Here is a 27,401-nt window from a genome sequence, read left to right as displayed (position 1 = left end):
CCCATACCGTTTTGCGAGATTCGCAATAATTATCGAATTATTAATGACAGAAATCTGAATGAGCGCGCGCCGAAATGGATGATCAGAGAAGCGTCGCAGCCTCTCAGGCCACAGCGCGGCCCAATCGATCTAGCAACTATCGGCGGAGTGTGACGAAACGTAGGAGCGGCGAAATGAAAAACGAATAGCGACGCATTATCCTTCTCCTTGCCGCGCACCGGCAACAGTTGCTGGATCGACTGTGCCGCGCTCTTGTCGAAATGGTTGCAATGCTTCTCCAATCATCTATGTCGGTACGTTCCTATTCTTCAGATTTCTGTCATTAATAACTCGATAATTATTGCAAATCTCGCAAAACGGTATTTGTATATTTGTCTTAAACTGCTTTATGTCTCCACGAGCTCTGTAACACTAGTTATGAGACACCCTGTATACAGCCGACAATTATATTACAAGCAACGGGAAGGTCTCGACAATTTCCATGTCACGTGATACGATAATTTCCAGATAAGTTTTGAAATTGAGCCCAGTAATAAACATTTGACTCTTGTTGTCAAGTCACGTCGGATAGCCATTTTTAAGTTGTCCACGGGAGCGCATGGAAGTCGGCATAAAGCTACTGTGGAAGTTAAGATCACACACAACTCGCTTAACCCTTTGAGGCATAGTAGTAAGTATACTTACCACCTGTTTATTCTCACATTTTCATGAAATATTTCATATTTGAGGGATTCTTGTCAAGTTTTTTGCGTTTTTTAGCTTTTTATATGATATGGGAACATACATGAAAGGTTGAAAAGTGTTTTGCATAAGTTGTTCACTTATTATAAATAAACAAAGTGTGAAAAATATACATTTTTAGAGAAAAAAATCATTTTCCACGAACTATAAGTGAATTTTTTGCTCAAAATCAAGATTTGGGTTTTTTTTGGGTCGCTGATTACGAATCTGAGGTCCACATTCCAAAATTAATTTTCCAAGATGGCGGATTCAGGATGGCGAATCATAGAATTTTTATTAAATTAGCTAAAATTGTATTCTGGTTAGTTTTTGAGCTCGTTGGTTACGAGTCTGAAGTTCAAATCCTAAAATTTATTTTCCAAGATGGCGGATCATAAAATTTTTATATGATTAGCTGAAATTGTACTTTGGTTAGCTTTCAAGATCGCTGATTACGAATCCGAGTTCCAATACTCATTATCACCGAAATTATCGCGATTTTTCATATGTGGCCGCCATCTTGAATCCGCCGTCTTGAATTTTGAAAATCTGATAACGGATTCATAATCAGCGACTCCAAAAACCCTACAATACCTATTGTCACCGAAATTATCGCTATTTTTCATTTGTGCGTCCGCCATCTTGAATTTCAAAAATCTGATAACGAATTCGTCATCAGCGAACCCAGAAACCTCCGTATATAAATTTTCATGTGATTCGGATTTTCTGAAAAATACGTGCCTCAAAAGGTTAAATAGGTCAAAGTTGCCCTCTCGAAGCTCCGTGAGCAAAAACAGCGACGCGCGCGAAATCCCCTTGCTGGTCACGTGATGTTCACAAATTTTTCCTGCCACGATAAAACAGAAAGTGTGTCCAAAATGTTGCATCGTCAATTATAAAATCGCATTAAATCAGCCCAATATACAATTATACAGGGTGAGGAAAAGGTATGGAAATCCTGAACTCTCGAGAAATATAAGTTTTACAGATCTTATCAGTTTGACCTAGCGACTGACGTCGCTAAAATCAAGACAAGGTTAAGTGAAATTTTTTAAACATAACCTCCAATTTTTTATTACATATTCTTATAGCTCTTGTTGAGACGTTTTCAGACCACTATAATAAAGTTTCTTTTGCTTGAGCATTTCCTGAGATATTTTAAAACTTATGATACTTTTTAACATAAAATATGGAATATCTCGTAAAGCAAAGGAAGAGGATCAGCCATTTAAGACAAAATAGAGGAAGGATCTACCTTTTCAAAGCAAGTTTATAATAAATTTTCAAAGTGTTCGCTATCCACAGTTTGACAGTGTGCTAATCGATCGTAGAATCCTGAAATAGCGTTCGTAACGTAATCCCTGGGAATAAACATAGCCTCATCAAGGATTCGACGACGTAGATCATCTACAGTTTGTGGTTTTGTTGTTAGAAATTTTTAAGTATCTCAGGAAATTTTTAAGCAAAAGAAGTTTTACTTGAAAACGTCTCAAAAGGGCTATAAAAATACGTACGTAACAAAAAACTGAGGGTCACATTTAAAAAATTCCACTTGACCTCGTCTTGACGTTGAGGACGCCATCTAGAGTCAAACTGATCAATAAACAGACCTTTTCAACCTTATAATTTATATCCGAAGCACTTTTCTGTTCTTAACTTATGTTCTTCGAAATTTTTCAAGGTTCCCCTTTCTTCTTTTCCTCACTCTGTACATTTAGTCAAGTACATCCGTCAAGTAAGAAGAGGATGCGCTGCCTTTACTGTTATTTATAAACGATTCTTTCTAACGTTGCATAAGTTTAATCTATTGATAGTTTCCAGCTGCTGATGCAAAATCACGCGGCAGCTTGAGTCATAACTACCAATGAAAAAATAATTGATGTCTCTTGTGTGAACGTTGCGACACGTTTACCTGTTAATTTGTGCTAATTTATGGTAATAGCTTTTACAATTGCTCGCAACAGCAGTATTCGCCTTGTTATTTCTCTAATATCAGTTCACACAACATATTCCCGAGAAACATGAATTTTTCAGCGCGCTCGTCACGCGATATCGCTTTTGTGACAAAACGAAATGTACAGTCTCGTAAACAACGTGAGTATCGTCGTGTTACACTCGAAATGCAATCATAGCGTCCGTTAAAAACTCGTGAAAGTTGCACGCACATACCTTGTACCGACGTATCCGTTTCTTACACAACATACTCCCTCTCCCCGTGCGACTTCGCCAGAACGTCTTCGTTTGAAATTAATGTCAGCCGCTGAACATTGATTGTTACGCAATTAAGTACCGCAGGCTAACATCGCCGAAGCAAACTTTTATTTAGACGTAATTAGATAAATAGTATTCTAGAGGAGAAAAAGAAGGATAAAGCGGCTCACACGAAGAGATAGAGAAGGCGCGGGATATTTTTCCTTGCAGTGGAATATAATTTACCAGTCAGACCTGTTTCTTGCATAAGATTTATCTCGATTTATCACACTTTAAACGCTCTTTTCTTCCAGTTACGAAGCTACGAGGAAAAGATATGTCTCCTCCTCTTGACTTCTTCTTCTAACGCTAGAAATGCATTTCCAGCGAGATAAATTTGCTTTACGTAACGCGCATCGCAACGGATCGGATTTGCAAATTTAACCACCCGCCGAATCCTGCATTTATTTCCACGCCGGCGTGTCTTCGCGACGGATCATATCGACGCCCTCTCGTCAGAGAGGTACTAAGAAATGCGGAGGGCACAGTCAAGACGGATTTGAATTCGAGTAGAGACTGTTCTCGGACCTGTTAAAAACGATCTCCCGCCGATCTCGGAGTTGTAATGATTAATGGAGTAAGGGAGCAGCGCGCAGTCCCGTAATACCGTGGCAACTATCGAGTCGGAATTACAGTTGAGAAACTGCGGGCTGAGTTAAGGGAATCGTCGCTGTCGCCGTCGCCGTCGCCGTCGCCGTCGCCGTCGTCGTCGCCGCCGCCGCCGCCGCCGCCGCCGCCGCCGCCGCCGCCGCCGCCGCCGCCGCCGCCGCCGTCTCGATCGGGAGGATTCTCTCGTCTCTCTTTGGCTCCCCAGCCATCCGATCACGTACCAGGCTTGATTTGATTTTGATTCGACTTACACTAGAAACGCATTTAATACACGTGCTTGCGTGCAGTGCGCGCGTGTATCGACTAAGAACGAGCGTCTGCCGTCGGCTGATACGCCGATAAGACCGCAATTCTGTTTTCACCGCCGCATGTATATACATTGGCACGTACACGAAATCAAGATACTTTCATTGAAGAATATAGTTGCCGCGTTCGCGCAGGGACTGCGTAATTTTCTGCTAATTACCACGAGCATCCTGTCTAGTTTGAGAAGGACGCGCTCCCTCTCTTTCTTATATACTCGATCGTCGCTAGATGCGCGGCGTTCCGCGCGAATATATCGGTCATATTTTACCGCGAGCCTTTTCCTCAAGAGCTACGTGCGAGTTTTTAATTAGCTAATTGCGTCCTTGCCGACGATCGTGCGGAACGATAAACGGTTCCCTCTATTGACTTATACGGACGGTCAGAGTTAACGTTCGTCCGGGCTCTCGGACACGGTGTGAACGTGCTTAATCTGCATAATTTCAATTCCCAGTGCAACACACACACACACACACACACATACATATACACGCGCAGCTCAGTGTACTCGCGGAACCTACGCGTTTGCGCATCGCACATACATCCGTACGCACACATCGAGCCGAGTGATTCCGTTAATATCGAGAATTGTTTGCCGAGCTAAAATAGTTTCGGCAAGCTGAGACTTCCGGCATCGCTTCTTCCGCCGCAGTAACCATGCGTGTAAACATCGGTCGCACTTTCCTGCAGCGAGCATCCTGCTATTGCTCCGCCGCAGCAGCAACCGCGGTACTTCCCGGGGCACTCTCGACTGGAATTCAATCGTGTCGGCCGGTATTTATTCCAGGTGAAAAAACTTATGGAAATGTACTACGCGACGATCCAACCTGTTCCACATCCGCATTATAAAATCCTATTTTATAGACGACGCATCCAAACACTCGTTGATCTCGTGATACAAATTAAAGGATAAAAATATGACTATACATTCGGCCTGTGATTACGACTCGACGACGCAAAAGGTCGTCAGGAGATGTCCTTGATATTTAAATATCGAAACGCTTCCTACGACTGAGCGACAGTTTTACGAGCAGAATTTGCTTAAAATAGTAAACACTTGGACCTATCGCAGTTGTAAAGTTCACGGACAGAGCTGGATTTTTAGCGAGGATTTTCTGTCGATCAGCTTACGCGCGTATTTCGCGTATAATCGACGAAACTATTCGTGATAACTGAATTTCGCTGTTTTCCTCATTGTGTTGCGCATACGAGTGATTTTAAAATAAATATTTCTTAAGAAATGGACTTTTCCGCCGCGACTTCCGCGATTTCCGACGCGACTTTATAGGCTAACGTCTATCATCGACAATACATGCAAACTGATATGCGGGAGCATAAAATTGTTGCGTAATGCGTTCTATGTGAGCCGAAGCGTATGATGTTTTTCTTTATTCTTCTTAAAACTATTAGAACGTAGAAGTTTCAGTCGCTCGAGCATTCGCGTTTTCCTCCTTCGTCGATTACCGCGCCGCGAGTTTTCCTCGTTTGAACATTTTGTCTTCATAATACTCGATATCGAGATAATATCACCGTCGCGTCTCAGCGCGACGATGCTCGATTAGATGCCGACAGGATTGTAAATCAATAGGGAAATACATTTGCAAAGTCCCCACCTCGGCGCCTACAAAACTCGTTTGTTCCGATTTTCGAGATTCAGTCTGAGTGCGTCTCTCCGGCTGAGACTGCGCTAACGATCGTTGTTACTGAATCTCAGTAACGCGTCACTATCGCGTTGCGATAAGATTGGCCCGCAAATCTCCCTCGCGATTTATCAAACCGATCGATAGCACCGCTGAGGATTTTTATTACATTCCGCCCTTCTCCACTAAGTGTCAATACGTAAGTATATACGCAATTAAATCGGACAAGTTCTAACTCGACTTTGTACAACAGATTTGCATATTTTGCATGATGAGAAACAATCAAGTCTGGAGCCGAGGACGATCAGTGACTGCGAAATCGAAATTCATTAACCTTTGAAAGTTACCATCAAATATCACTCCAAGTTAACTTTTTGCGCTGCTGTTTGCAAGTATACATGCGAGAATTGATCTATTTTATTATAATGATGTTACGTCGTGACTTTTGAATTTAATAACAGAAACATATAGATCAGAATAAAGTAATAACAATTTATTTATGTTTTCTACACATCTTCTAGGCAACGAACTAAAACGATAACTCAGCGCTATTCGGTTTATTTTAAGCTAATTTAAAAATGATTTTAATCAAAGTTCCTTCAAGGTGATTTATAATTAAAAAGTTCATATCTCAGACCATTTAGTGACCGCATATACATATAATTTATTATAATCTGAATTAAAAGTTGAATATTAACTGTTATTGTGAATTTTAATTCCGAGTCGTATCCTAGTCGGTATGTATAAAATTTAATTCGTTATTTAATTCGTTGAGCAATATAAAAGGTTCTCTTGAGAAAAATTCAAATCGTCTCATTTCAATATCTTCACTTTCTTCTTCCTTTTGAAATTTAATTTACACTTACAAATAGGTAAATTGGTCGAATCCTCTGACCTCGAAAAAGAACAAAAATACAAAATCACACTACTGGCAATGTAAATAAAAGTATCTATAAAATTTGTGGCCACGTCTTCTAACAAGATCAAAAATTGGCCATGGGGTGAAATTTTACCAATGGTAGCTTTCAAGAATTAATTATTATTACGCTTCGCAGCTATCCGTACGCCAAGATTAAATACGCGCAAGAGATTATAATGCGACATGTATAATTTGCCGCACCTATTTCAGAATTGATCCGTTTCATCGCGTGACTTACTCATCGTGCTCGATTGCGGACAAAAAACACACACGACGAGAAACTAAACTCTCGCACCTGATAATTTTCTCCTGCAGAATGAGACCGATCAGTGATATCGCGCCGATCATCGTCGCTCTATGGCTGCTGACTGTAAGCGACCTGGCGCAAAGCAAGAAGCTATTGATCATTACCCCAGCCCCGTCCTATAGTCATCAGATAGTATTTCGGGCATTGAATCTCGCTTTGCTTAAACGGGGACACGAGATAGTAGCATTGACTCCCAACGTCCTAAATGATCCTACACTGGCCAATTACACAGAGATAGATTTTGGCTTTGAATATGAGAAGATCGACGACACTGACTTTAGTCAGACTCGCTGGAACCTCACGCAGCTAGGCGGCTTGAAGACGAGATTGCTGAGATTGGGTCATGACATCGCAGAGGACGTGCTCAGTCATCCCGACCTCGTCAAGTATTACGCGAACGGGACTGACACGCGATTCGACGCGGTAATAGCGGAGATGATCATGACTCCCGCGATCTACATGTTGGCGCACCGATTCAAAGCTCCCTTGATAGGTAAGACGAATCTCCAGGATCGGTCCTGGTCCCGGCTCCGCGCTGGAGCCGGCGGCGGACGCTCGCGGACGATTCGTGACAACGCTCGAACACGCGAATCTTCTGATCGCAGGTATCATGTCCATGGACCTGCAAAATTGCCATCGCTTTAACCTCGGCAGCCCCGTGATGCCGTCGCATCCCTCCAACTGGGAGGTCGAGAACTTAGCGGGACTGCACCTGCCGTTCTGGAAACGAATGGTTAACTTCGTCAATGCTTGGTGGCGTATATACACGTGGTTCAGCTCCTTCGCGAACCAACAACAAAAGATCGCCGAGAAATACTTCGGCAAGGATATACCGCATATCGTGGACGTCGCGAAGAACATGAGCCTCGTCCTGATCGATCAAGAGCCGCTGCTCGCGTACGCGAGGCCCGAGATTCCGAACATCGTGCACTTTAGCGGCCTGCACATCTCCAAGATCCCCCCGCCGTTATCAAAAGTACGTGCATACCAGGTTGCGCTATCGTTAACTTTTTTGTTTCAAGGCGCGAGCGCCGGCACGACGAAAGCATTCATCCATAAAAGCTTCCGCTCAATCCGTAGGATCTGAAGGATTTCTTGGACGGCGCGACCAACGGCTTCGTTTACATGAGCCTGGGGTCGAACGTGAAGAGCAAATTATTGCCCAAGGGGATGCTGCAGGTATTCGTCAGCGCCTTCGCCAGCCTGCCGTACAGGGTCCTGTGGAAATTCGAGGACAGCAACTTTAACGTGCCGTCTAACGTTTTCATCTCAAAGTGGATCCCGCAGCAGAGCGTGCTGGGTAAGCGCGAGCGAGCGAATGCAAGACGCTGTTCTACATTAGTACAAATGAATAATCCAAATTTTTCAGCTAAATTATGGGTTTATTTTGAAAGAAAGTGAAACAAATTTGCCAGACAAAATATCGCGTTGTTTTCTATAACTTTAAGTCACCTTTCAGGCAGCTGATGAATTTCATGTTGGAAAAATGTTATCTCTTTGGACACGATAAAGTCGTCAAGCCATTTTCGTATTTTATCTACTAATTTCAAGTGCCTAATGGACAAGGCATGTTGTATCGATGGGAACAAGTGGTAAACGGTTGGGACGATGTCTGGTGAATATACCGGGTGCTGCAAGACGACCCAGCCAAGACTCATTAAGATATCTGTTATCGTAGAAACAACGTGTGGCCTAGCGTTATCATGCAATAATTTCACAGGATGTTCTCCTTTACCATTATGCGTTTGCGTTCTAATTCTAATTCTTAACTCAAACGGATTAATTGATGTTGGTAGCGGTGCGCAGTAATTGTTTCATTCGGTTTTAATAGTTTATAATAAATTACGCTCTTCATATCTCACCAAATGCAGAGTAGAATCTTCTTTCCAAAGTGCTTTGTGACCGATGGTTCGCTGGGATTTACCCATGACTTTTTGCGTTTCAGATTGTCATAGAGTAGAGTCACTTCTCATCGTTTCTCATCAATAATTTTCCACAAGAAAGACTTTCTATGCTGCTTATTGAGAAGAGAAAGACACACTGCCACTCGTTGATTTTTGTTAGCTTCAGTGAGTTCATGCGGAACTCATTTTCCTTCTTTCTGAATCTTCCCCATCTCGTGTAAGCGCTTGGAAATAATTTTCCATTGCGTTATTCCTAACTGCTCTGCAAGCTCTTTTTGCGTTTGTGCTGAATTCTCAGCGAGCAGTTACTTCAAATCACTGTTACCGCACTTCCGAGAGCCTTCAGGACGTTCTTTGTCACTCAGACTGAAATCGCCACTTTTAAACCGTTTAAACCAAAATACACACACATCGTACGATACAACACCTTCGCCAAGAAGAGAACACGCGTGCTCTTGCAGCATTTTTTCCTTGTTGGAACGTCGTAAAGAGTACAGTGTCGGATATGCACTTTATCCGTTGCCATTTTTGACTGAACTGAATAATTCTTGAGGTTATGTTGAGCCTTCCGCCATACTAGATGTAATTTTTAGTAACTATGTGTCAACACTACATAACCGTAAAAAAGATACTACGTAACCGGAAAATTTGATTATTTGAAACTTAATACCTTAACCGCTTAAAAAAGTTTGGATTATTCATTTGTACCTAATAACACGTAATAACAATTAACAGCGGGGCTATATCAATCATGTTCTTTCTCATCCCCGTAGCCCACCCCAACATCAAATGCTTCATCTATCAAGGTGGCCTGCAGAGCACCGAGGAAGCGGTTCACTACGCCGTGCCACTCATAGGAATACCATTCGTCTTCGATCAGGTGTATCAAGTGTTGAAGATGGTCTCACTGGACGTCGCCAAACAGTTGGACATAACGAAACTCACGACGTCGGAGCTGCGCAAGACCGTGCTAGAAGTCGCCGGCGATAAGAGGTGATATCCGCGCCCCATCCCCCTTCCTCACCGTTTCGCGAATTATTCGGCCTGTATACAGGGTGCTAAATTTCAAACGTAACAGCTAAAGAATCTCGAAAACTATGAAAGATATTAAAAAAAGCTAAAACACGTGTTCCATGATTTCGAAGAGGGAAGAGAATGACATTATCAGTTTTTTATTTGGAGGGCATTTTCAAGGTCAGTTGAAGGTTAACTTAATTTTTTTAAGTTGAAAACTCAATTTTTTATTATATCTTCTTTTTTTACCAATTAATTTGAACAACTTTTGTCTGAAAAATTTTTTTATTTGCCTAATATTTTTTGAAATATTTAAGGAAAACTTGGTCACTTTTTCAACATTTAACTTACGATATCTCGCTAACTATTGGTCGAAAGAAAAAATATTAGACTTATATTATATTAGACTTTTTTACTTTATTTACTATCAAGAATATATTACTATAATAGTGGCCTTTTATTAACTTTTGTTAACTTATCGAACTTTGGAAATTTCAAAACTATTAAGTTAAAAGTTAGGGCATTATCATAGTAATATATTCTTGATAGTAAATAAAGTAAAAAAGTCTAATACTATTTTTTCTTTCGACCAATAATTAGCGAGATATCGTAAGTTAAATGTTGAAAAAGTTTTCCTTAAATATTTCAAAAAATATTAGGCAAATAAAAAAATGTTTCAGGCAAAAGTTGTTAAAATTAATTGGTAGAAAAAGAAAATATAATAAAAATTTGGGCTTTCTGTTTAAAAAAATTAAGTTGACCTTCAATTTACCTTGAAAATGCCCTCCAAATAAAAAACTGATAATGCCATTCTCTTTCCCCTTCGAAATCATCGAACCCGTGTTTTAGCTTTTTTTAATATCTTTCATAGTTTCCGAGATTTTTTACCTGTTACGTTTGAAATTTAGCATCCTGTAGTGTTCGCCGGTGCTAATCGCTCCTCTCTTCGTATGCGAGCGGGAGAGCGACGATCACGATGTAAACTGCGCGTCACGACTAACGCGTGTGTATTTGGCATTCTGCTTGCAGATACAAAGATAAGATGTTGGAGCTGTCTGCCCTCACAAAGGACAAGCCTTACGATAGCTTGGAGAACGTCATATGGTGGATCGAGTACGTAATGCGTCACAATGGCGCACCCCACTTGCGTTTCAACGGAGCCGATAGTGCGTGGTATCAGCAATTTGACTTAGACATTATCATATGCCTCTCGATTGCGTTGTTTCTGGCTCTGTGCGTCTTCTTAGTCGTCCTGGTGCAGGGGTCGAGACTGTTGTACAAGTATCACGATAGGATACCGCGATTCGCGATTACGAAAAAAGTCAAGTTGACTTAGCAAACTCTATCGCGTAAGTCGAATGAAAGCGACGAATTGTGCTGTTGCTCATTATGGCTACGTTCCTTTGGTTACCACGTCGACTTAAGCATGATGCAGTTTAGCGATAAGATTACTCCGCTTAGAAAATACATAGGAGGGGAGGAGAGCGTGGAAAAATGGCCTTTGCGAAATATTATATCAAACTGTGCCACTCGATCGCGAGAGTGGACCTTTTTTCAGCTCGAAGAGAATTCGGCTGTGGATTTTACAGCGGATTTTACAACGCCCGTCTATACAAAAAATAGGCGAGCGAGCCGGAGAAGGTGAAAGAGGACACAAATTTCGGAACAGAGGCGAACGCAAACGAGTATAAAACCGCCGGCTGAGCGAAGCGAGTTTTGCGAACGCATGAAATTACTCTCTCTCTCTCTCTCTCTCGAAGGCCATCGCGTTTACTCGCATGTATTTATAAAATTACAAGACGTGGAAGGCTAAGACCAGAAAAGAGATAGATGTACAGATAAAATAGGTACAAATAGGTAGATGAATAAATAAGTAGACATCGAGAAGAGGAGAAAGAGAAGGGAAGAGAGCTAAGAAAAGATACATCACAAGATCATTTTCTGCGATTGGGCAGTACCAAGAGTAGCAAGTAATCCCCAATTTCTTAAATAAAACAATAACATTCCTCAAATAAAACAATGAAAATAAAAAAAATGTAACGTTTCGGTACATTTATGTGTTACCGCAACTTTACGAAGCAGCGTTCTGGTCGCGCCCCTTTGACTTTTGATCCTCCCCCACGATCCCCACGCGAGACACATTGCTTCGCTAAATTATAGCGACATGGAAAGCACGATCGAAAATTTCCCTTCAGCCGAGAAATCACGCGAGAAGTCACTCGTCGAGGCACGGACCGATACTTTCGAGTCGCACGATTGCGCGTTGCGGCAACGAGAGACGACGACCCGCCGCCAAAGAAAATTATGCAAACGCGGCGCGGTTACACCGAGGGCGCACATAACGGATGCGATATTGCGAATACGAGACACGAGGCAACACAGTATTATCGAACAACACTATTAACAGAAACGCGCTTAATTGTATATTCTATAATACAGCGGATAACAGTGGTTATGTCACTTCGGACGGAGGCGCGATCCAGCCCTGCCGATAGATCGTCGCGCGACGAGCACGGCCGGGCGGCGCCCGCGCCGTAGAAATCCAAAATAGAATTAGTTTCGGAAACGGCGCTAAGTGTCAGATGTTATTGTTAACATGACCGATGCGTCCCGAATATCCGGTTAATGAGGCCTCCCTTTGCCGCCGGCGTGGCCCGCGCACGTCCATTTGGCAGATGGACCTAATTCAGAGTGCAAGGATCCATTAACACGTATATTCGCCCCAAGGAACGTATAGCGCGATAATGTATACGATGCTAACATCGCGCGCACGTACACTGGGCCAAACGCCGTCGACCGAGCACACACGTATTCTATGAACATTGCAGCAACAATTAGGAGACCCCTTTGCTATCGGGCGGAATATACATATCTACGGCCGTTTCAAGTGCCCCGTGTGAAACGTATGCGAATCGCGAGCACATGCGCACACGCGCGCGCACATACACACATACACACATACAGCACAGTTGACTATGGCATTCATCGCTGTTGTAACGTAGTCGCGCACACGCTGCGGCGCGCACTGTTTCTGCCTCGCCGATGCGAAACCCCGGCCGGCTAATCAAGCACCATCGACCAGCGGCCGGCGAATCTCGCACGCACGGGTTATCGTCGACGATGAGAAGAAGAAGAAGAGAAGATCTCCCGGATAATCAGCCGGATAATGGCGCGCGCGCGTCAACGGTCGAATTTAATATCACCCGGATTTCGTCGTCGCGCGTCGGTCTCTCGATTTACGGGATCGCACTCGCGTGTACCATCCGCCGTACCTCCCTTCGACTCCGGGAGGGCGAGAGGGAGCGTCGTACGTCGACGGTAATTGGCGCGACTTAACGCGCGTACGGCGATCTCGACGCGGCCCGTGAATTTTCAGTCGATCAGCCACGAAAATGAGAGGAGCCCCGAGACGCTCGATGAGCGGCTCACGGTTATGTGCCGCCCTCGTCGTAACTAACATTCAGATCCTATTTAAACTTTTTCAATTATTTCGATATCTTCCAACGGCAGCGACGCGAACCCGGGACCGCCATCGGTCGCATTATCGGGACCGGGACAGGGCGGGGAGGAAGAAGGAAGACAGACCGGGAAAAGAAGTTGCCGCTGCTTTCTCGCTGCGTCCGTCTTTCGCGCGTTCCGCCGGCCGCTCGCTTCTCGCGCGAGCATTTCATAAATAAGCCTTTGTGCGCGGCCCATCTGGAAATTGAATTGGAAAGTTCAGCTCGCCCACACACCGTGAGAAAACTGAAAACGACACCCCGGCGCGGCGCGCTCAACCAGCGACGGCGGGCGTCAATTTTCTGGCCGATTTTTCCCTCCGCCTCGCGCCGGCCGGGCCGGCTCACCACCGTGACGCGCTTCGTTTATTCACATTCAACCGGCTGAAATCTCATTTATTAGCCGTAGCCGTGTGCAATTTCGTACGATGCTTTACCGCCGGTCGCCGGTAGTCGGCTTTTTCAACCGCGAGGCGTCGTACGACGACAAAACGCCGCTGCGCCAACGCGCACCGCGACGAAATTCTCTCTCTCTCTCTCTCTCTCTCTCTCTCTCTCTCTCTCTCTCTATCCCTCGACGCGAGAACAATGCCGACGCTTCGATTCGCCGTAGATGCGCGCTGCGATCCCGCTATTATCGTCAGCACGGCATGCGGCTGTTTATTGTATTTGTCATCAATGTTGCACCGAGCGCGTCGTACTGCGTACTAATGTAATTCGCGACGCGGCCGCGCACGAGCAAGAGCAGCATCTCGTGACACGCGCCTTGTTTGAATTACACACACACACACACACACACACACACACACACACATACACACATATCTGTTTCTACGCGTACATTAATCACACTTTGGCGATGTGAGACGCGACAGCGAATTCATCGCGACCTGAGCGCAAAAAATCCGGCCGCGCGGTTTAAGCAGGTCTCTTCCGCACGCATTCTGCTGGATTCGCATTATCCGTATAAATATGCAAGCAGGATCCGGAGTAGAAAAATTAATAGAGCTCTAGTAAGGACCTGATTATTTTTCCCTTTTAATTAATCGGATCCTAGTAAGGATAGAAAAGCAAGGGACCTACAATATATAGGTCCCTTGCTTTTCAACAATGTGTACAATATGTACAATATATAGTTTAACGAGTCCTTATTAGGCAATATTATGAGGGCCTTATGAGGCAATATCAAAGAGTGTTTTATAAAGCAATATTAATAGGGCCTTATAAGGAAATATTCTTATTATTGCTTGAGTAAAAGTATTCATTCTTTTTTCATTCCAACAAATTTAGACTGTAATTTCTTTATTTCTTTATAACCTTGTTAGTATACAACAAGAATTTATTTGAAAAATATGGCATATTTTACAATGAAATATAGCATTCTTTAAACATAAAAATCCTGCTACTGTTTTTATTAAAGTTTACTGCATTTCAAAACGAAGGCAATACTGGAAAAATCCTTGGAAAAGATTAATGATGTGGCAACTAATAAAATTGATAAAATTTGTCTTTAATTGTGGTATAATTCAAAAATCTTTAAAAGAACCAGATAGAGCGTACCTACTAAAACAATACTAAACTATGACAATTTTATTACTCGCTTCAGATCTTATTAATTTTCTATAACAAAACTTGATTTTGTAAAATTTAAGGCATCCCTAATAAATTCTTCTAAGGCGCTCGTCAGTTTTCCTTGTCAAAGCCTTAATTCGTAAAATCTAAGGTCCTTATTTCGTAAAATCCCTAAAAGATCCATCTCGAGGCCTGATGTGATAATAATGAGGCATCCCTTTTTAGAGCATCCCATTTTCAGCCTTATCGGGACCTTATACTTCATGAGAATGACCCTAACAATTTTTTGCTCGGGATTTTACGAATCTTCTTGGTCGAAACGTTCTCCGACACTTTCGCAGTGGCACGGCTTGAACATTTTTGTCTTTAATAAATCGTGTCTATTAAAGACAAATTTGATGGAGGCTAGACGCATAGTGCGAATCTATTCTTACGCGAGCGATGAACTCGACGAGAAGAAAAGGGGAAGAAAAGTAATACGCGAGACGAGTGCCGCCAAGAGATCTCTCTCGGAAACTCAATATAGAGCTTTCGGTGAGTTTGCGCATACATAGGTGTATGCGTGTGTGTGTATGCGTGTGGGCGCGCGCAATTAATTGCGACATTTCAGCGAGCGGGTCTCTGTGACGGTGGCTTTTTATCACAAGAAAGATTCGCGATTTATCGGCGCGGCTGCGAAATTATCCCCGAGTTTCGGCTGCTAATACGGTACCCGCAAAGGGTTTTCTTATTAGTCTATTTTATTCCGTTCCACCCACACAGCGGCGAAGATTAAATGGGTTCGCGCGGCAATTTGTGGATCGATAGATTTTAACGCACTTGGCAGACCACGGCGAGAGCGAGCATTGGACTGTTTCCAAGCGGAGCGTTCTGGAAATGTAGTTAGCCTGGCACGTAATTGGTATTCTTGACGCAAAAATTCATTTACGGAATCGCTGGACGTAAAAGGAGAAGCGGGAGAGATATCTCAAATAAAAAGCACGAGCATTTAATTTCGTAAGCCGCCCTAAATAAAATCTTGGTGCCTCGTTCAATTTTAATCCGGCCGTTTCGCTGCGAGCGCGCGCGTTTTTATTTGCCTTTCGGCCGTTTTACCAGCGCGCCAAACATTTGACGCGCATCTAATTAAAAGATGTACCTATCTCGTGGTTAACTTACGCTAAGGCAAGGCTGCCGTGGCAATTGGGAGATAGCGAGCGACTCTTAATTTCGCGGAACCTCACGCGTCGCGAGGAGCACAAACGCCGTCGAGGAGCGGCGGCGGTGGCGGCGGCGGCGATGGCGATGGCGGTGGCGGTCGAGAGGCCGCGAGAGAATAAACGGCACGAGCGCATCTCGAGCGCGGAATGGATTTCGGGAAGCGATACACGAACCCTCGCCCGCGGCCCCGTCGACATCGCTGACGCGCGCGCGTTCACGCGATGATGCGGCCCTTTAATCAACGCAGCGCAGACCACTCTCGTCCACTCCCGAGGATTCTTTAAACACGCGCGCGTCGAACGAACGCTACAATCGCCATATCCCGCGGATGCAATTACAGCCCCGGCCCGGCTCCAGAATTTACCTCCGCCGCCGCGCTAATGCAAGGGCAAATATTTACGAGCGGGTCTCTCGCCCGCTAGGAATCCTAGCCCACCCACAAGGAGAGCCTCCTCCCTCCTCCTTTCCTTGCCGGCGCCGATGCATATTTGTCAAAAGTTATTTATACGTCTGCCCCATTGTCTGAGTGCTTTAATGAAAATATCCTATTATGATGCCCCCCCCCCCCGCCTCCTCTCGCCTTTTGCTCTGCTCCGCGCGCTACTCCAGCTCCTTCTTTGTTCAACCCGCCGTCTCACAGTTCTGCTTTCTCCTCTCTCTCTCTCTCTCTCTCTCTCTCTCTCTCTCTCTCTCTCTCTCTCTCTCTCTCTCTCTCGTCCGTCTCCGCCGCGTTATACTATTTCTCCCCATCACGGGGTCGAACGGGAGAAATGAAACAGAGTGACTCTAATGCGTGACGCCTTCAACTCTCGCCCTCCCTCTCTCTCTCTCTCTCTCTCTCTCTCTCTTTCTCTTGCCGCTTTTCTATTCCCCCTTGCTCTTTTATCCTTTTTCTTTTACTCCCTTCTCTTTTCTTTTTTTCTATCTGTTCTCGTTCCTCCGCGGATTGAAGAAATACCTCGTGTACACACACGGCCTCTCAGACAGAGTACCTTGTCTACTATCTGTAATTATAGCGAACTTCGTGCCGCGACTGCGAGCGGCAGCCTCCCGTCCCGAGAACGAATTAAAATAAATCTCAAAGATAGCGCGCGGCCGCCGGCTCTGCGAGCGAGAAAAATCTTGTTAGCCGACATTGTGAGAACTCTTTATAGAATATTTCGCGAGTGGCGAATGCGGCAAGAAATTTACGCGTCGCGAAAATTGTTGCGGTCGGCTCCTGGGATATTTTGTGATAATATGCGCACGTGTGTGTGTGTGTGTGTGCGCGCGTATACATGTGCATGTGTATAAGTGTGTATTGCACTCTAGCTGTCTGTCACATCCACTTGAAAAACGCAGTTCCATTTTCCGTGCGCAACTATGTAAATATGTATCCAGTATATGCGTTAAGAACGAAAATTTCCAGGGGTATTCATTTCCCCTGTGTCTATTACCGTTTCTGAATTTTTATTTTATTTGTTCCTTTGTGTCGTCCTTCGTGCTTTCTTCTCTAAAAGTACGACAAGCGCAGCCATTTGCGACCGGCGGCAAATTAACACGACTCTTACCGGTATCGGGGAAGCGCTTCCCTCGGCGGAGATACATTTGTTAGTTTAAATCTCTCAAAACTAAAGTCTCAAATCCGGCTTTCAGGCCGGAGAGGAAGAGAGAGAGAGAGAGAGAGAAAGGGAGAGAGAGCGGGATATGTCCCGTTTTAGTTTGACTTATTACTGTTTCGCGCCCGCCGAGTTTGTAGTTGCCGAGCGAGAAATAAAAATCCGGCTTAACGTTCCGAGCGGACTATTGGTTGCTCGGAGACAAATTTTTGCGCGATATTGGAATTCTTTCTCCTCGTGCCTCGTTCGGCTAATGCGATCTCGATAAAGAGAACAGGGGCAGAACGCGCGTTCGATCAAAGAGGTAGGGACGCGTCCCTTCGTTGTGCGGGGCGGGGCGGGGGGGGGGGAGGAGCCGGGATGGGCACGCAATCAGGAATCCTTTCACTGTGACTTACAACAGGGACGTAGCCGACCCTCGCGTTGTATGCAAATCCATCTGTACTTGATTATTTCGATTCATCGTTGATGGACCCATCCAACTGATCGAACCGATCTAACGGCCGGCCGGAAGAATAAAATGTTGCCGCGAGAGTATTGCCAGGCGAGTTCTTCTTTTTTGTCTTTCTTTCGCCGTTAATATAAAAGTTCGTAAAGCGATTTCGCTGACAGCAGGATTTAGACCTGTCCCGTGCGCTGCGGCCTGAAAAATTACTGTCGCGCATGCGAGTAGCCGTAAACCCGCGCTTCCGGCATCTCCTGTTCGTCGCGACGCTTCTCGTTTTGTTTGATCTCTCTCTCTCTCTCTCTCTCTCTCTCTCTCTCTCTCTCTCTCTCTCTCTCTCTGCCACTCTTTCTCTCCGTCTCTCAAAATGTGCTACCACGCGAACGCACGAATAGAATTATCCACGAAATTACCCGTCGTTGAAATTGGAGTCTTCGTACGATTTCGCGTTGTGGTTCGAATGTCGTAAATTCGAGATAACGTCGCCGCGCGGCATCGCGTCATCGTCGTCGTCGTCGCGACGGTCGTTACGGCCGCGCTACCTACGAGGTCACGCCGCGCGCGTTTGCGTAGTTTGCGCGAGACTGCATCGCGGAAATTGCGGATTGCAAATTGAAGAGCGGCAAGAAGCGCGCGTCCGCGGTAAACAAAGGGGCAACACAGCGTGAGTGCAGTAGGAGAATATACGTGGCTCGAATTCGGAGGCTTCTGTTTGTAATTGGACAACCGTTTCGGCGCTGTGTGTGATGGCGATATCTATCCGCGGCCGCGTCTTCTCTCGTTTGCGTCGTGTACACCAGACGACCGATTTTACCGGAAGTAGCGCGCTCGCGCGATTCCGCATGGTTGTCTTTTATTGGCGGCTGCGAAGCCGCCGCGCGGCCGTGTCTACGAGAGCGAACGCGCTCTCACTCTCTCGCCCTCTCTCTCTCTCTCTCTCTCTCTCTCTCTCTCTCTCTCTCTCTCTCTCTCTGTGTGTAGGAAATTGAAAATACTCGAAATTCCGTTGATGCGGCGAAACGTGATAACGTGTCTCTTGAATGCGAGAGTGATCCGCTTTCGGCGGCGGGCTGCTAAAGTAACGGCGAAACGGCGCAATTGCGCGCGCGAGAGAGAGAGAGCCTCCAACAAACCGTGGCAGTTTTTGTTTGCACTTTTTCGCCCTTTTCTCTCGTCTTTTTCGCGCCTCCCCCCACGTGCTCGCTCGCTCGCTCGCGCACCTCCTTTATCGCTCGAGCGTCTCTGACGCGCAAATTTGTTGCGTTTTAAATAAAAGTCAGCCAGCGCCGGCGCGCGCTCGGTGCGGCGAATAATGCGATCCGACGCGTTCATTGCCGAAGAAGAATGCGCATCGATCAGCGAGCGAGCTCTGGAGAACACCGAAACTTGTAACGTAGCTTAGAAACGCTAGCTAGCTACGGCACGGGTATATCGCGTAGCGCGAGCGTTTCGATTGGACGTTTAGACACCTTGAGTGGCAGGAACTCGACCGAGGAGCCGGGAAGGGTCGTCGAAAGCGAAGGATAGGGTGAGAAATAGGCAAGAAGTAATTCGGAGAGACGGGGCAACTCCGGAGAGCCACTGAACTTTCTCGATTAAAAGTTAATTACCTTTCGGCTAAGACCGCAGAATTTCAATCGACGGCCGAATAATTGTTCCGCGGGTGGAAACCGCCACAGCGGGGCAATTAACAGAATAAACATTTAATCTCGTCTCGCGCGCGCTGTGAATTCCTCAATGATGCTAATGTCAACGATAAATCGCCCCCGACCCCTCTCGTCGATGAGCGCCATTTTTCTTTCCGCACGCCAAACGTGACGGACGACGCGGTTTCGCCAAGTCGCGCGCGATCTTTTCTTCTACTCTTTTTTCTCTTTTCTTCCGTTCTGTCTCGATGTCACGGGAGAATCGCGCTTGAACGAGAAAGAACGTACGAGGCGTTGTACAGGGTGTTAAAAAGAAAGGTTCAGGAGACGAAGGGTAGACAGTAGTCACAAAGTGGAGGAAAAAAGTCTTAACAAACATGGGTCCAGCAATTAATATTGTCGGAGTTATGAGCAATTATTTATTTTAATTAGAGCGAGTGACCTACTCGCTTCTGGTGCTTACGAAGTTTACAAAAGACTTTCTACGTGTCCTCCTCTCATTTTTACATCTCCGTACCGTAGAATTATAAACTCTTTCAAAAATGCCCGGCTTTGTTCTAACTATGTGACATGCATTTTGTATTCTCTGATGTAATTCGTCTGTGTCATTTATCGGCGATGAGAGTATACTATGCTCTTAAGAATCCGCATAAAAAAGCCCAGGGATTTAGATCAGGAGCCATCGAAGGGGCTATGAGACTGGTCCACCCCGTCTAATCCATCCTTCACCGAAAGACATATTTAAATGTTGGACGAATTACGTTAGAGAATAGAAAATGTTATTATAAATAATGCTGTTAAGTAGTTAGAACAAAGCCGAGAATTCTTGAAAGAGTTTGCAATTGTATGGTATAAAAATGAAGCATGTGTAAAAATAGGAGGAGCACAAGTAGAGAATCTTTTATAAACTTTCTGGACACTGGCAGCAAGTAGGTCACTTGCTTCAACTGAAATAAATAAGTCCGTTCACAAGTCCGAACATTTTCTACACGCACAATGTTTTACAATATTAATTTTTTAATCCGTGTTCGGATTAAGATCTTTTCCTCCATATTGTGAGTACTATTTGCCTTTAAAGTCCTGAATCCTTTTTCTCAACACCCTGTATATTTGTCACCGAAACACTGTGTAACTGTAATCGAATATACTTTTTGTCAGCATTTTTTTAGCGAAATGAAACTGAAGCCAAGCGAGTGTTTGGACATTTTCGCGGTAAATATACAGACTGGCGTTGCGTGTCTCCTCTAAAACGCACTTTCCCTCTCTCTCTCTCTCTCTCTCTCTCTCCCTTACATTTTCTCGCGCGCACACGCGAAATCGTTCTCCCGCTTCGAGAAGCGGCTGGGATAAAGAGCCGGCCAAAGAGTCTTGCGGAAAAGACTCCTCCTATTCGCGCAAACGCTTTTTACGCTTCGCCCGTACGAAGAAGCAACCGAAAACGGCACGGCACAAAAGGAACGGGGAAGCGGGTCTGAAAGGACCTTTCAGAGGTGGAGCTCAACGGCGGTGGTGGTGACGGCGGCAACGGGGAAAAAGAAAAAGATAGGCGTCGGTAGGGAAGAAAAGCGCGAGAACGAACGCGGACGAACGAGAAGAAATTCGCAAGATGTGAGGGGAAATTAGCAGATATTGCTGGGATACGTTAAATTGAATAGGAATTCCTCGAATGGGGGATGGAGTTCCACGGAGGAGACATAACTCATTCGCAACTCCGGCTACGGAACTCATAGCCGTACTATTCCCATCGAGCTTGCCGGCGCGATTCCACACCCTGCGGGGCACCCACAGCGACCCTTTACGAACGCGTCGAGAGCGGCGAGAAACGGAGAAACCAGCGTTAGATTCGGCACGGAAATTCGGTACGTGCCTGCGGACGATGATGTTGACGGGATCATTTAATTAACAGCTGCAACCGACTCCACGTGCAATCCTTAATTGCAACGCGGTCAATTATGCAATCGTCAAAGCGCAACGGAATCGCTTAAATTGCCGCTGCGCCGGCTACATCCTTCCCGCGAAAATCCGCGCCGAGCAGACGCCGCACTTCCCCGCGAGCTTTCCCGTTATAATCCTTCCTCAGTTCTTTCACCGTGAAAATAGGTCTCCGAGGGAACGACCGGTCTCTCTCTTTCTCTATCTCTCTCTCTCTCTCTCTCTCTCTCTCTCTCTCTCTTTCTCTCTCTCTCTCTCTTCTCCTTCCCGCCCCCGCGCCCACCTTCTCCACTCTCTCGCTCTCTTTTTCTTTTTAAACGGTCCTCATCTCCAGGGATTTTTTAGCCGGCGGAGACTCTGAGATTCGCAGGACGATGCTGCGGCGATTTTCATCGGGCATAACAAAAAGGAGAGACGGCGGATCGTGAAATCACAAGGTGCCACCGCCACGAGGTACGTGGATAGGATTTCGCCAGAACTTTCCGGGAATCGTCTGCTTTTGCTGTCAGTTGCATCGAGTCGGCGATGTTGAGCGAATATTTGCTAAGGCTGGTAACTGAAATTCGTTCCGCGCTTTCCGGCTGGGCGATTTAAGAAGAGATGGTGTAATTCCGCGGAAAGTGCACGTTCGGAGTAGCGGGGCGCGGGGAACGCCGAGCGAAATGTTCCGTGCGGTGTTTGGGTCGATGATGAATCGGTGTTAGCGGCGCGCGGAATTGCCTATGTAAACGATGCACGATTTTACGTGCCTCGCGCTGTAAGCGGGCAAAATTAACGGGCCCGTCGCGGTCACAAAACGCGATGTCGATGGACGACATAACGCGTATTTATGTCCCTAATTAATGGGACTGCGTCACGCCTGGAGGAATAGCTCGGAAATAAAGTATCCCTGCACCAAACTCGTATATATGCAACATCTCTTACTCTCTCTCTCTCTCTCTCTCTCTCTCTCTCTCTCTCTCTCTCTCTCTCCTCTCCCGTTGGAAAAGCGGAATTCCAAGTATATGTGTGTATGTGAGTTAATTGATGTCTGACATTAACTGATTATATTTTCGGACAACATCGCTCTGTCTCTGTAAAAGATCAAAGTCTACCGCGATCGTGAGAGAGAGAGAGAGAGAGGGGGAGAGAGAGAGAGAGAGAGAGAAAGAGAGAGAGAGAGAGAGAGAGAGAGAGAGAGAGAGAGAGAGAGAGAGAGAGAGAGAGAGAGAGAGAGAGAGAGAGAGAGGGAGAGCAGAATTTCCGACGCTTCGTCACAGGGATTGCTATTTTCAGAGGAACAGGGCGAGGAATCGGAGCGTAACACGTCTATATAAATTGCTGAAATAAGCGGAGCGTAAGTATAGGAAAAAAGAGTCCTAGAAACGAGACGCGAACGAGAGACTTAAGTAGGATTCCCGTGTCAATCGGATTCGAGCGGCGGAGGCGAGGGGAGGAGAGAGAGAGAGGGAGGGGAAGAAAAAGCGGGATCGGAGGGAATCAAACACGTCGAGGATGCGACAGAAGGGTTGCGAGGCATTCCGACGCTTAAGGGAAGAACAAACAAATCGATGTGCGAGCATTTCATCTTCGCCCTTTTATCGACGCCCGCTCGACTTTACGAGGTGCATGACTTTTACTCCCTGTCGGGAAGATTTAAGGCAAACTTGCAACGCGTTTCCCGTCCGTCCCATCAATTTGCACGAGCCCGTCGATATTTCTCATACGTCGTGCTCTGCTAGTTATCGTATTATAAATCGTCGGATTCCGGCGCTCGTTAACTCCGCGAGTGTAATCGAAATCGCCGTCGTTTTCGTAGCGGTGCGTGCGATTCCATCCGCTCGCAACGGTAATTTACCTTTGCGAGGTAACAACGCAACTTCGCCTCATCTCGCGCTCAACATTCAACGTGACGAGCCTTGCGTCCCGTTTTTTCGTTCATCGCCGAACAAACGCTCGAGGACGCGCAGATCGAGCGTTAATTTCGGCTAAACGTTCCTGCGAAATCAATCGGCATCAACCCAGCAGCGGACACAAAGGCGACTCTTAGCTCCAGAATCCGGCGAGCATTGTTTGCTCAGTGGAAAATCTATTTGTTATTCAATCACCGAGTAAAAAATATTCTGTTTCGTTAGGAGTTGATACAGCAAACAAATAACAACGCAGACAACCTATCAGAATTCCATTTTTTTTTGGTACCTCGCTTCGACAAATAATTGAATTTATTTCTAGGTACAGCGCGCGCTTTCCTATTTTCTAGCCGTGGGGACGCGCTCTCCCAAAAAAGCTCTTCATTCATCCAAGCGTTTTCCCCGAGCACCTCGAAAATTGCGAGCTACGCGACCGGGTCGCGAGAGCGACAAGTTAGCCGGCTCAACAACCGCCGGGCAAAAATATTATTAAAATCGCATAGCTCTCCCCCGTCCTCCCCCTCTCTCTCTCTCTTGCTCAACGACGGCGTTCCCGAAGGTGAAGTGGCGGGCGAAAGTACCGGGGAAATGGTGAACGACGACGAACGGAATGGTTATAATAAAAGATATGGAAAGAGTGGAAGAAAAGAAGGAGAGAGAAGAGGGAGGGAGGGAGGGAGGGAGGGAGGGAGGGAGGGAGGGAGGGAGGGAGGGGGAGAGAGGGGGAGAGAGAGAGAGAGAGAGAGAGAGAGAGAGAGAGAGAGAGAGAGAGAGAGAGAGAGAGAGAGAGAGAGAGAGAGCAAATCCGACGGGACCGCTCAGCGGTACTACGTTTTCACAATTATACTCCGGGACTCAGTGAAGAACAGAGGTAGTACGGAGAGCGAATAAGGGCGAGGGTGAGAGCGAGGCGAAGTGCGCGCGAGCAAGAAGGAAGAATCCGAAGAGAGTTTCCCTGCGGGACAGGGGTAGCCGGTGGGCGGGGGGGGGGGGGAGAAGGAAGGTCGGTTGGCGGCGGTAAAACTCTCGGTGAGCACTTTTGTTAATTAAATGCCGTTGTTCGGTTCAGCCGAGCTCTTTTGATCGAATTATCGTTTAAACAGCGTTCACTTAACAAAGGACCCCGGCTAAGCGGGTCGGGGGACTTAAAAAGCAGCCTCCGCCTGCGCAAACATATCAAAACCGCCGCCATCTTTCGCTAATTAGAGGCAATTTTCACTTTTCCGCGCTGTCGCTTCGGCATTCGCCCGCGTATCCATCGTCATGAGTTATACCCCGTCTCTGCCGTGCGAGCGAGCGAGCGGCACTTGCGTTTTAAAGCTCGAGCGCGCCACGGTACATTTTGGCCTAAGTGGCACGTCAAACGGCGCCATTACATCGCCCGGGCCGGATATTACGCTTGTTAGCCGCGTGACGGATTTTACGAACCGTATAGTGCTTAAGCGGTATTTGTTTTTACGGCGGGCCCTCGCGCGCTCATCGGTTCGTCGATCGTCGATCGTCGTCGTCGTCATCACCGTCGTCGTCGTCGAGAGCGCCGAGAGTGGCGTGCAATCCACCGCGAAAATCGTTCCGTATGACTTTACGATATTTCCGGGCGCCGTAAACGAGCGCGCGGTGCCGGCGAGGTATGAGCGGTTCTCGTTTCGTATTAACAGAGCGCGAGCGCGGATTGATATCACGTGAGAATAGCGAAGCTGGCTCGTAGCGTGCAAGTAAAAAAGTTCCGATCGCACGTTGCTTCGAGCGTACGTCCGTCAGCGTATGCCCGTCGGAGCGATCATGCGTGCCGTCAAAAGAGTTAAACTTAGACGTAACCCCACACGCACGTAGCAGCGCCGCGCTGCGCCTCGCGCGTTGACGGCATGTTAATAAATCGGTTCATTTTTTGCGGTTTTTTCTTCATCAACGGCCGGCCGCCCGTCCCTCCCTCTTTCGCGGCCGTTCATGCCGCCCCGCGTCGCTTCACGGAAGTCTTTTTCAGCGGAATAAAAAAGCTCGATACGTTACCGCCGCGAGTTACCCTCCCGCCCCGCCCCGCCCTGTCTCGCTCGTCGGAGCGTCATAAAGCTATTCCCGACCGATTACTGTTCTCGCTGCACGGCTCTTTACGGACGCATTAAGAAGCTTCCGCCTCTTTTGCCGGCCCCATCCGCCACCGCCGCCTGTCCCTTCGCATCACGCCGTCACCTCCTTCGCCGGTCATTTTCGCGGATGATAACGCGGCGCAATCTCGAGCCGAGACGCTCTCTGGCACGGGGGAGCTTCGTGCGTCGAGGGAAATGTGGTAATCCTTGGGCGGCGCCGGCATAAATCGCGCCGCGTCAGACGAGATTTTATGAGCGATTCGGCGAGTTCACTCTTTCGCTCGAGTTCCGCGAGGGAGCGAATAAGAGTCACCGCGGCCGCGCGCATCGTCTCCTTTCGCCCGTTAATTCTCGCTGCACTTCGTTACGCGTCTTTTTGCCTCTTTACCTCCGACCTGCGCGAACGTCAAAGGCCGGTTCTGCCCGCGAAGGAAAAAAAAAGAAAAAACACCACCTATGCGATCTCGCGCGCTCTGTTTGCTTATCTTTCCATTTGTTTCCCGTGAAATTTATGAGGCGTTACGCGCGCGCGCGCGATGCTACCCGGTAAAACGCCGAAAGAGAAGTTATCTTTTCATCAGTCCGTTGCGATATTTCCACTTTGACTAATTGCTGTTAAAAACGTCAGGTGGAAAAAAGCTAACAGATGCGCGCACGCTTTAACCGTCTTTCTCGCTACGTTCATATCCCGGAGGGTTAAAAGCTGGTTGTGTCGCTGTCTAATTTTTCCTCTCCCCCGCCCTCTCTTTCTCCTTCCCTCTCTTTCCGCCCGTGGCAGAACGAGAGCGTAAATTCGCTCGTCGTTGTTCCGATTAGGTCTCTTTGTCACGCGGCCGTTCGTTCGATCGCCGCGAAACGGTCGACGTCGCAGAGTTGTTTCGTGCCTAGGCGAACAGTCGCGCGCCTACCGCCGAATGCAAAATCCATTTCCATCTAACCAGGAAACTTTTAACAAGCCGCATTCCAAGTATGCGTGTTCCGTGTTAAAGTTACCCGGGGCACTGACGGCCGCATACATCGCACGAAGGCGGTCGCGGACGATAATCACTTCGTGTCGAGACTGCGCGATTTAAGGAGAAACTGCCGGTTACAGTCCCGGCGATCTCGAGCGACCGATTCCGTTGGCGATTCAAACCTATACCGTTCGTTACTCGTTACACAAATATCGCTTTCCTCCCTCCCCCCGTTATCGCGCGACGTCTTCCTGACGATTTAACAGTCTGTCAAAGGCGGCGACGCGCTGCAAATTGGAGAATGTGCTCCGCGAGCAAATTGAATCGTTCGCGTTACGACGCGGCGGGAAGAATCCGAGTAGAAAAATTAATAGGGCTCTGATAAGGACCTGATTATTCTTTCCTATCATTGGTTCCTATCATAAAATGGTTTGACGGATCCTTGTAAGGCAATATTATGAGGGCCTTATAAGGAAATATTTTATTATTACTTGAGTAAAAATATTTGTCCTTTTTATTCCAAGAAATTTAGACTGTAATTTCTTTATTTCTTTATAACTTTGTTAGTATACAAGAATTTTTTATGTTAAAAATATAGCATACTTTACAATAAAATATAGCATTCTTTATACATAAAAATCCTGCTGTTTATATTAAAGCTTGCTGCATTTCAAAACGAAGGCAATACCAGAAAAATCCTTGGAAGAAATTAATGAATATGGCAATTAACAAAACTAATAAAACTTGTTTTTAATTGCGGTTAAATTTATTTTACTAATTAAACTAAATTTCATTTCATTTCATTTATTTTTAATTTAATTTAATTTATTTTTAATTTATTTTTAATATTTATTTTTAATTAAAAAGTCTCTACAAAAGCTAAATAGAGCGTATCTACTAAAATAATACTAAATTA

General features: G+C 46.1%; 1 protein-coding gene across 2 annotated transcripts; it reads left to right on the top strand.

Moving 5' to 3' along the window:
- The first annotated feature begins 5,480 nt into the window (after positions 1-5,480).
- Positions 5,481-11,740, top strand: LOC105180584 (UDP-glucuronosyltransferase 2B13). Of its 2 annotated transcripts, none has more exons than XM_025307208.1 (6): positions 5,481-5,721; positions 6,652-7,241; positions 7,354-7,724; positions 7,829-8,048; positions 9,426-9,645; positions 10,696-11,740. In XM_025307208.1, exons 2-6 carry the CDS (start codon positions 6,758-6,760, stop codon positions 11,000-11,002), a joined length of 1,602 nt encoding a protein of 533 aa, XP_025162993.1. In that variant the 5' UTR covers positions 5,481-5,721; positions 6,652-6,757; the 3' UTR covers positions 11,003-11,740. The 2 variants fall into 2 exon arrangements, with proteins under 2 accessions (XP_025162993.1, XP_011135048.1); XM_011136746.3 differs by having other exon boundaries at positions 5,494-5,721; positions 6,757-7,241.
- Positions 11,741-27,401: the final 15,661 nt, after the last annotated feature.

Source organism: Harpegnathos saltator, unplaced genomic scaffold (genome assembly GCF_003227715.2).
Source record: "Harpegnathos saltator strain DR-91 unplaced genomic scaffold, Hsal_v8.6 scaffold839, whole genome shotgun sequence".
Classification (NCBI taxonomy): Eukaryota; Metazoa; Arthropoda; class Insecta; order Hymenoptera; family Formicidae; genus Harpegnathos; species Harpegnathos saltator.
Note: the sequence above shows the minus strand (reverse complement) of the source record. Positions and strands in the feature narration are given on the sequence as shown.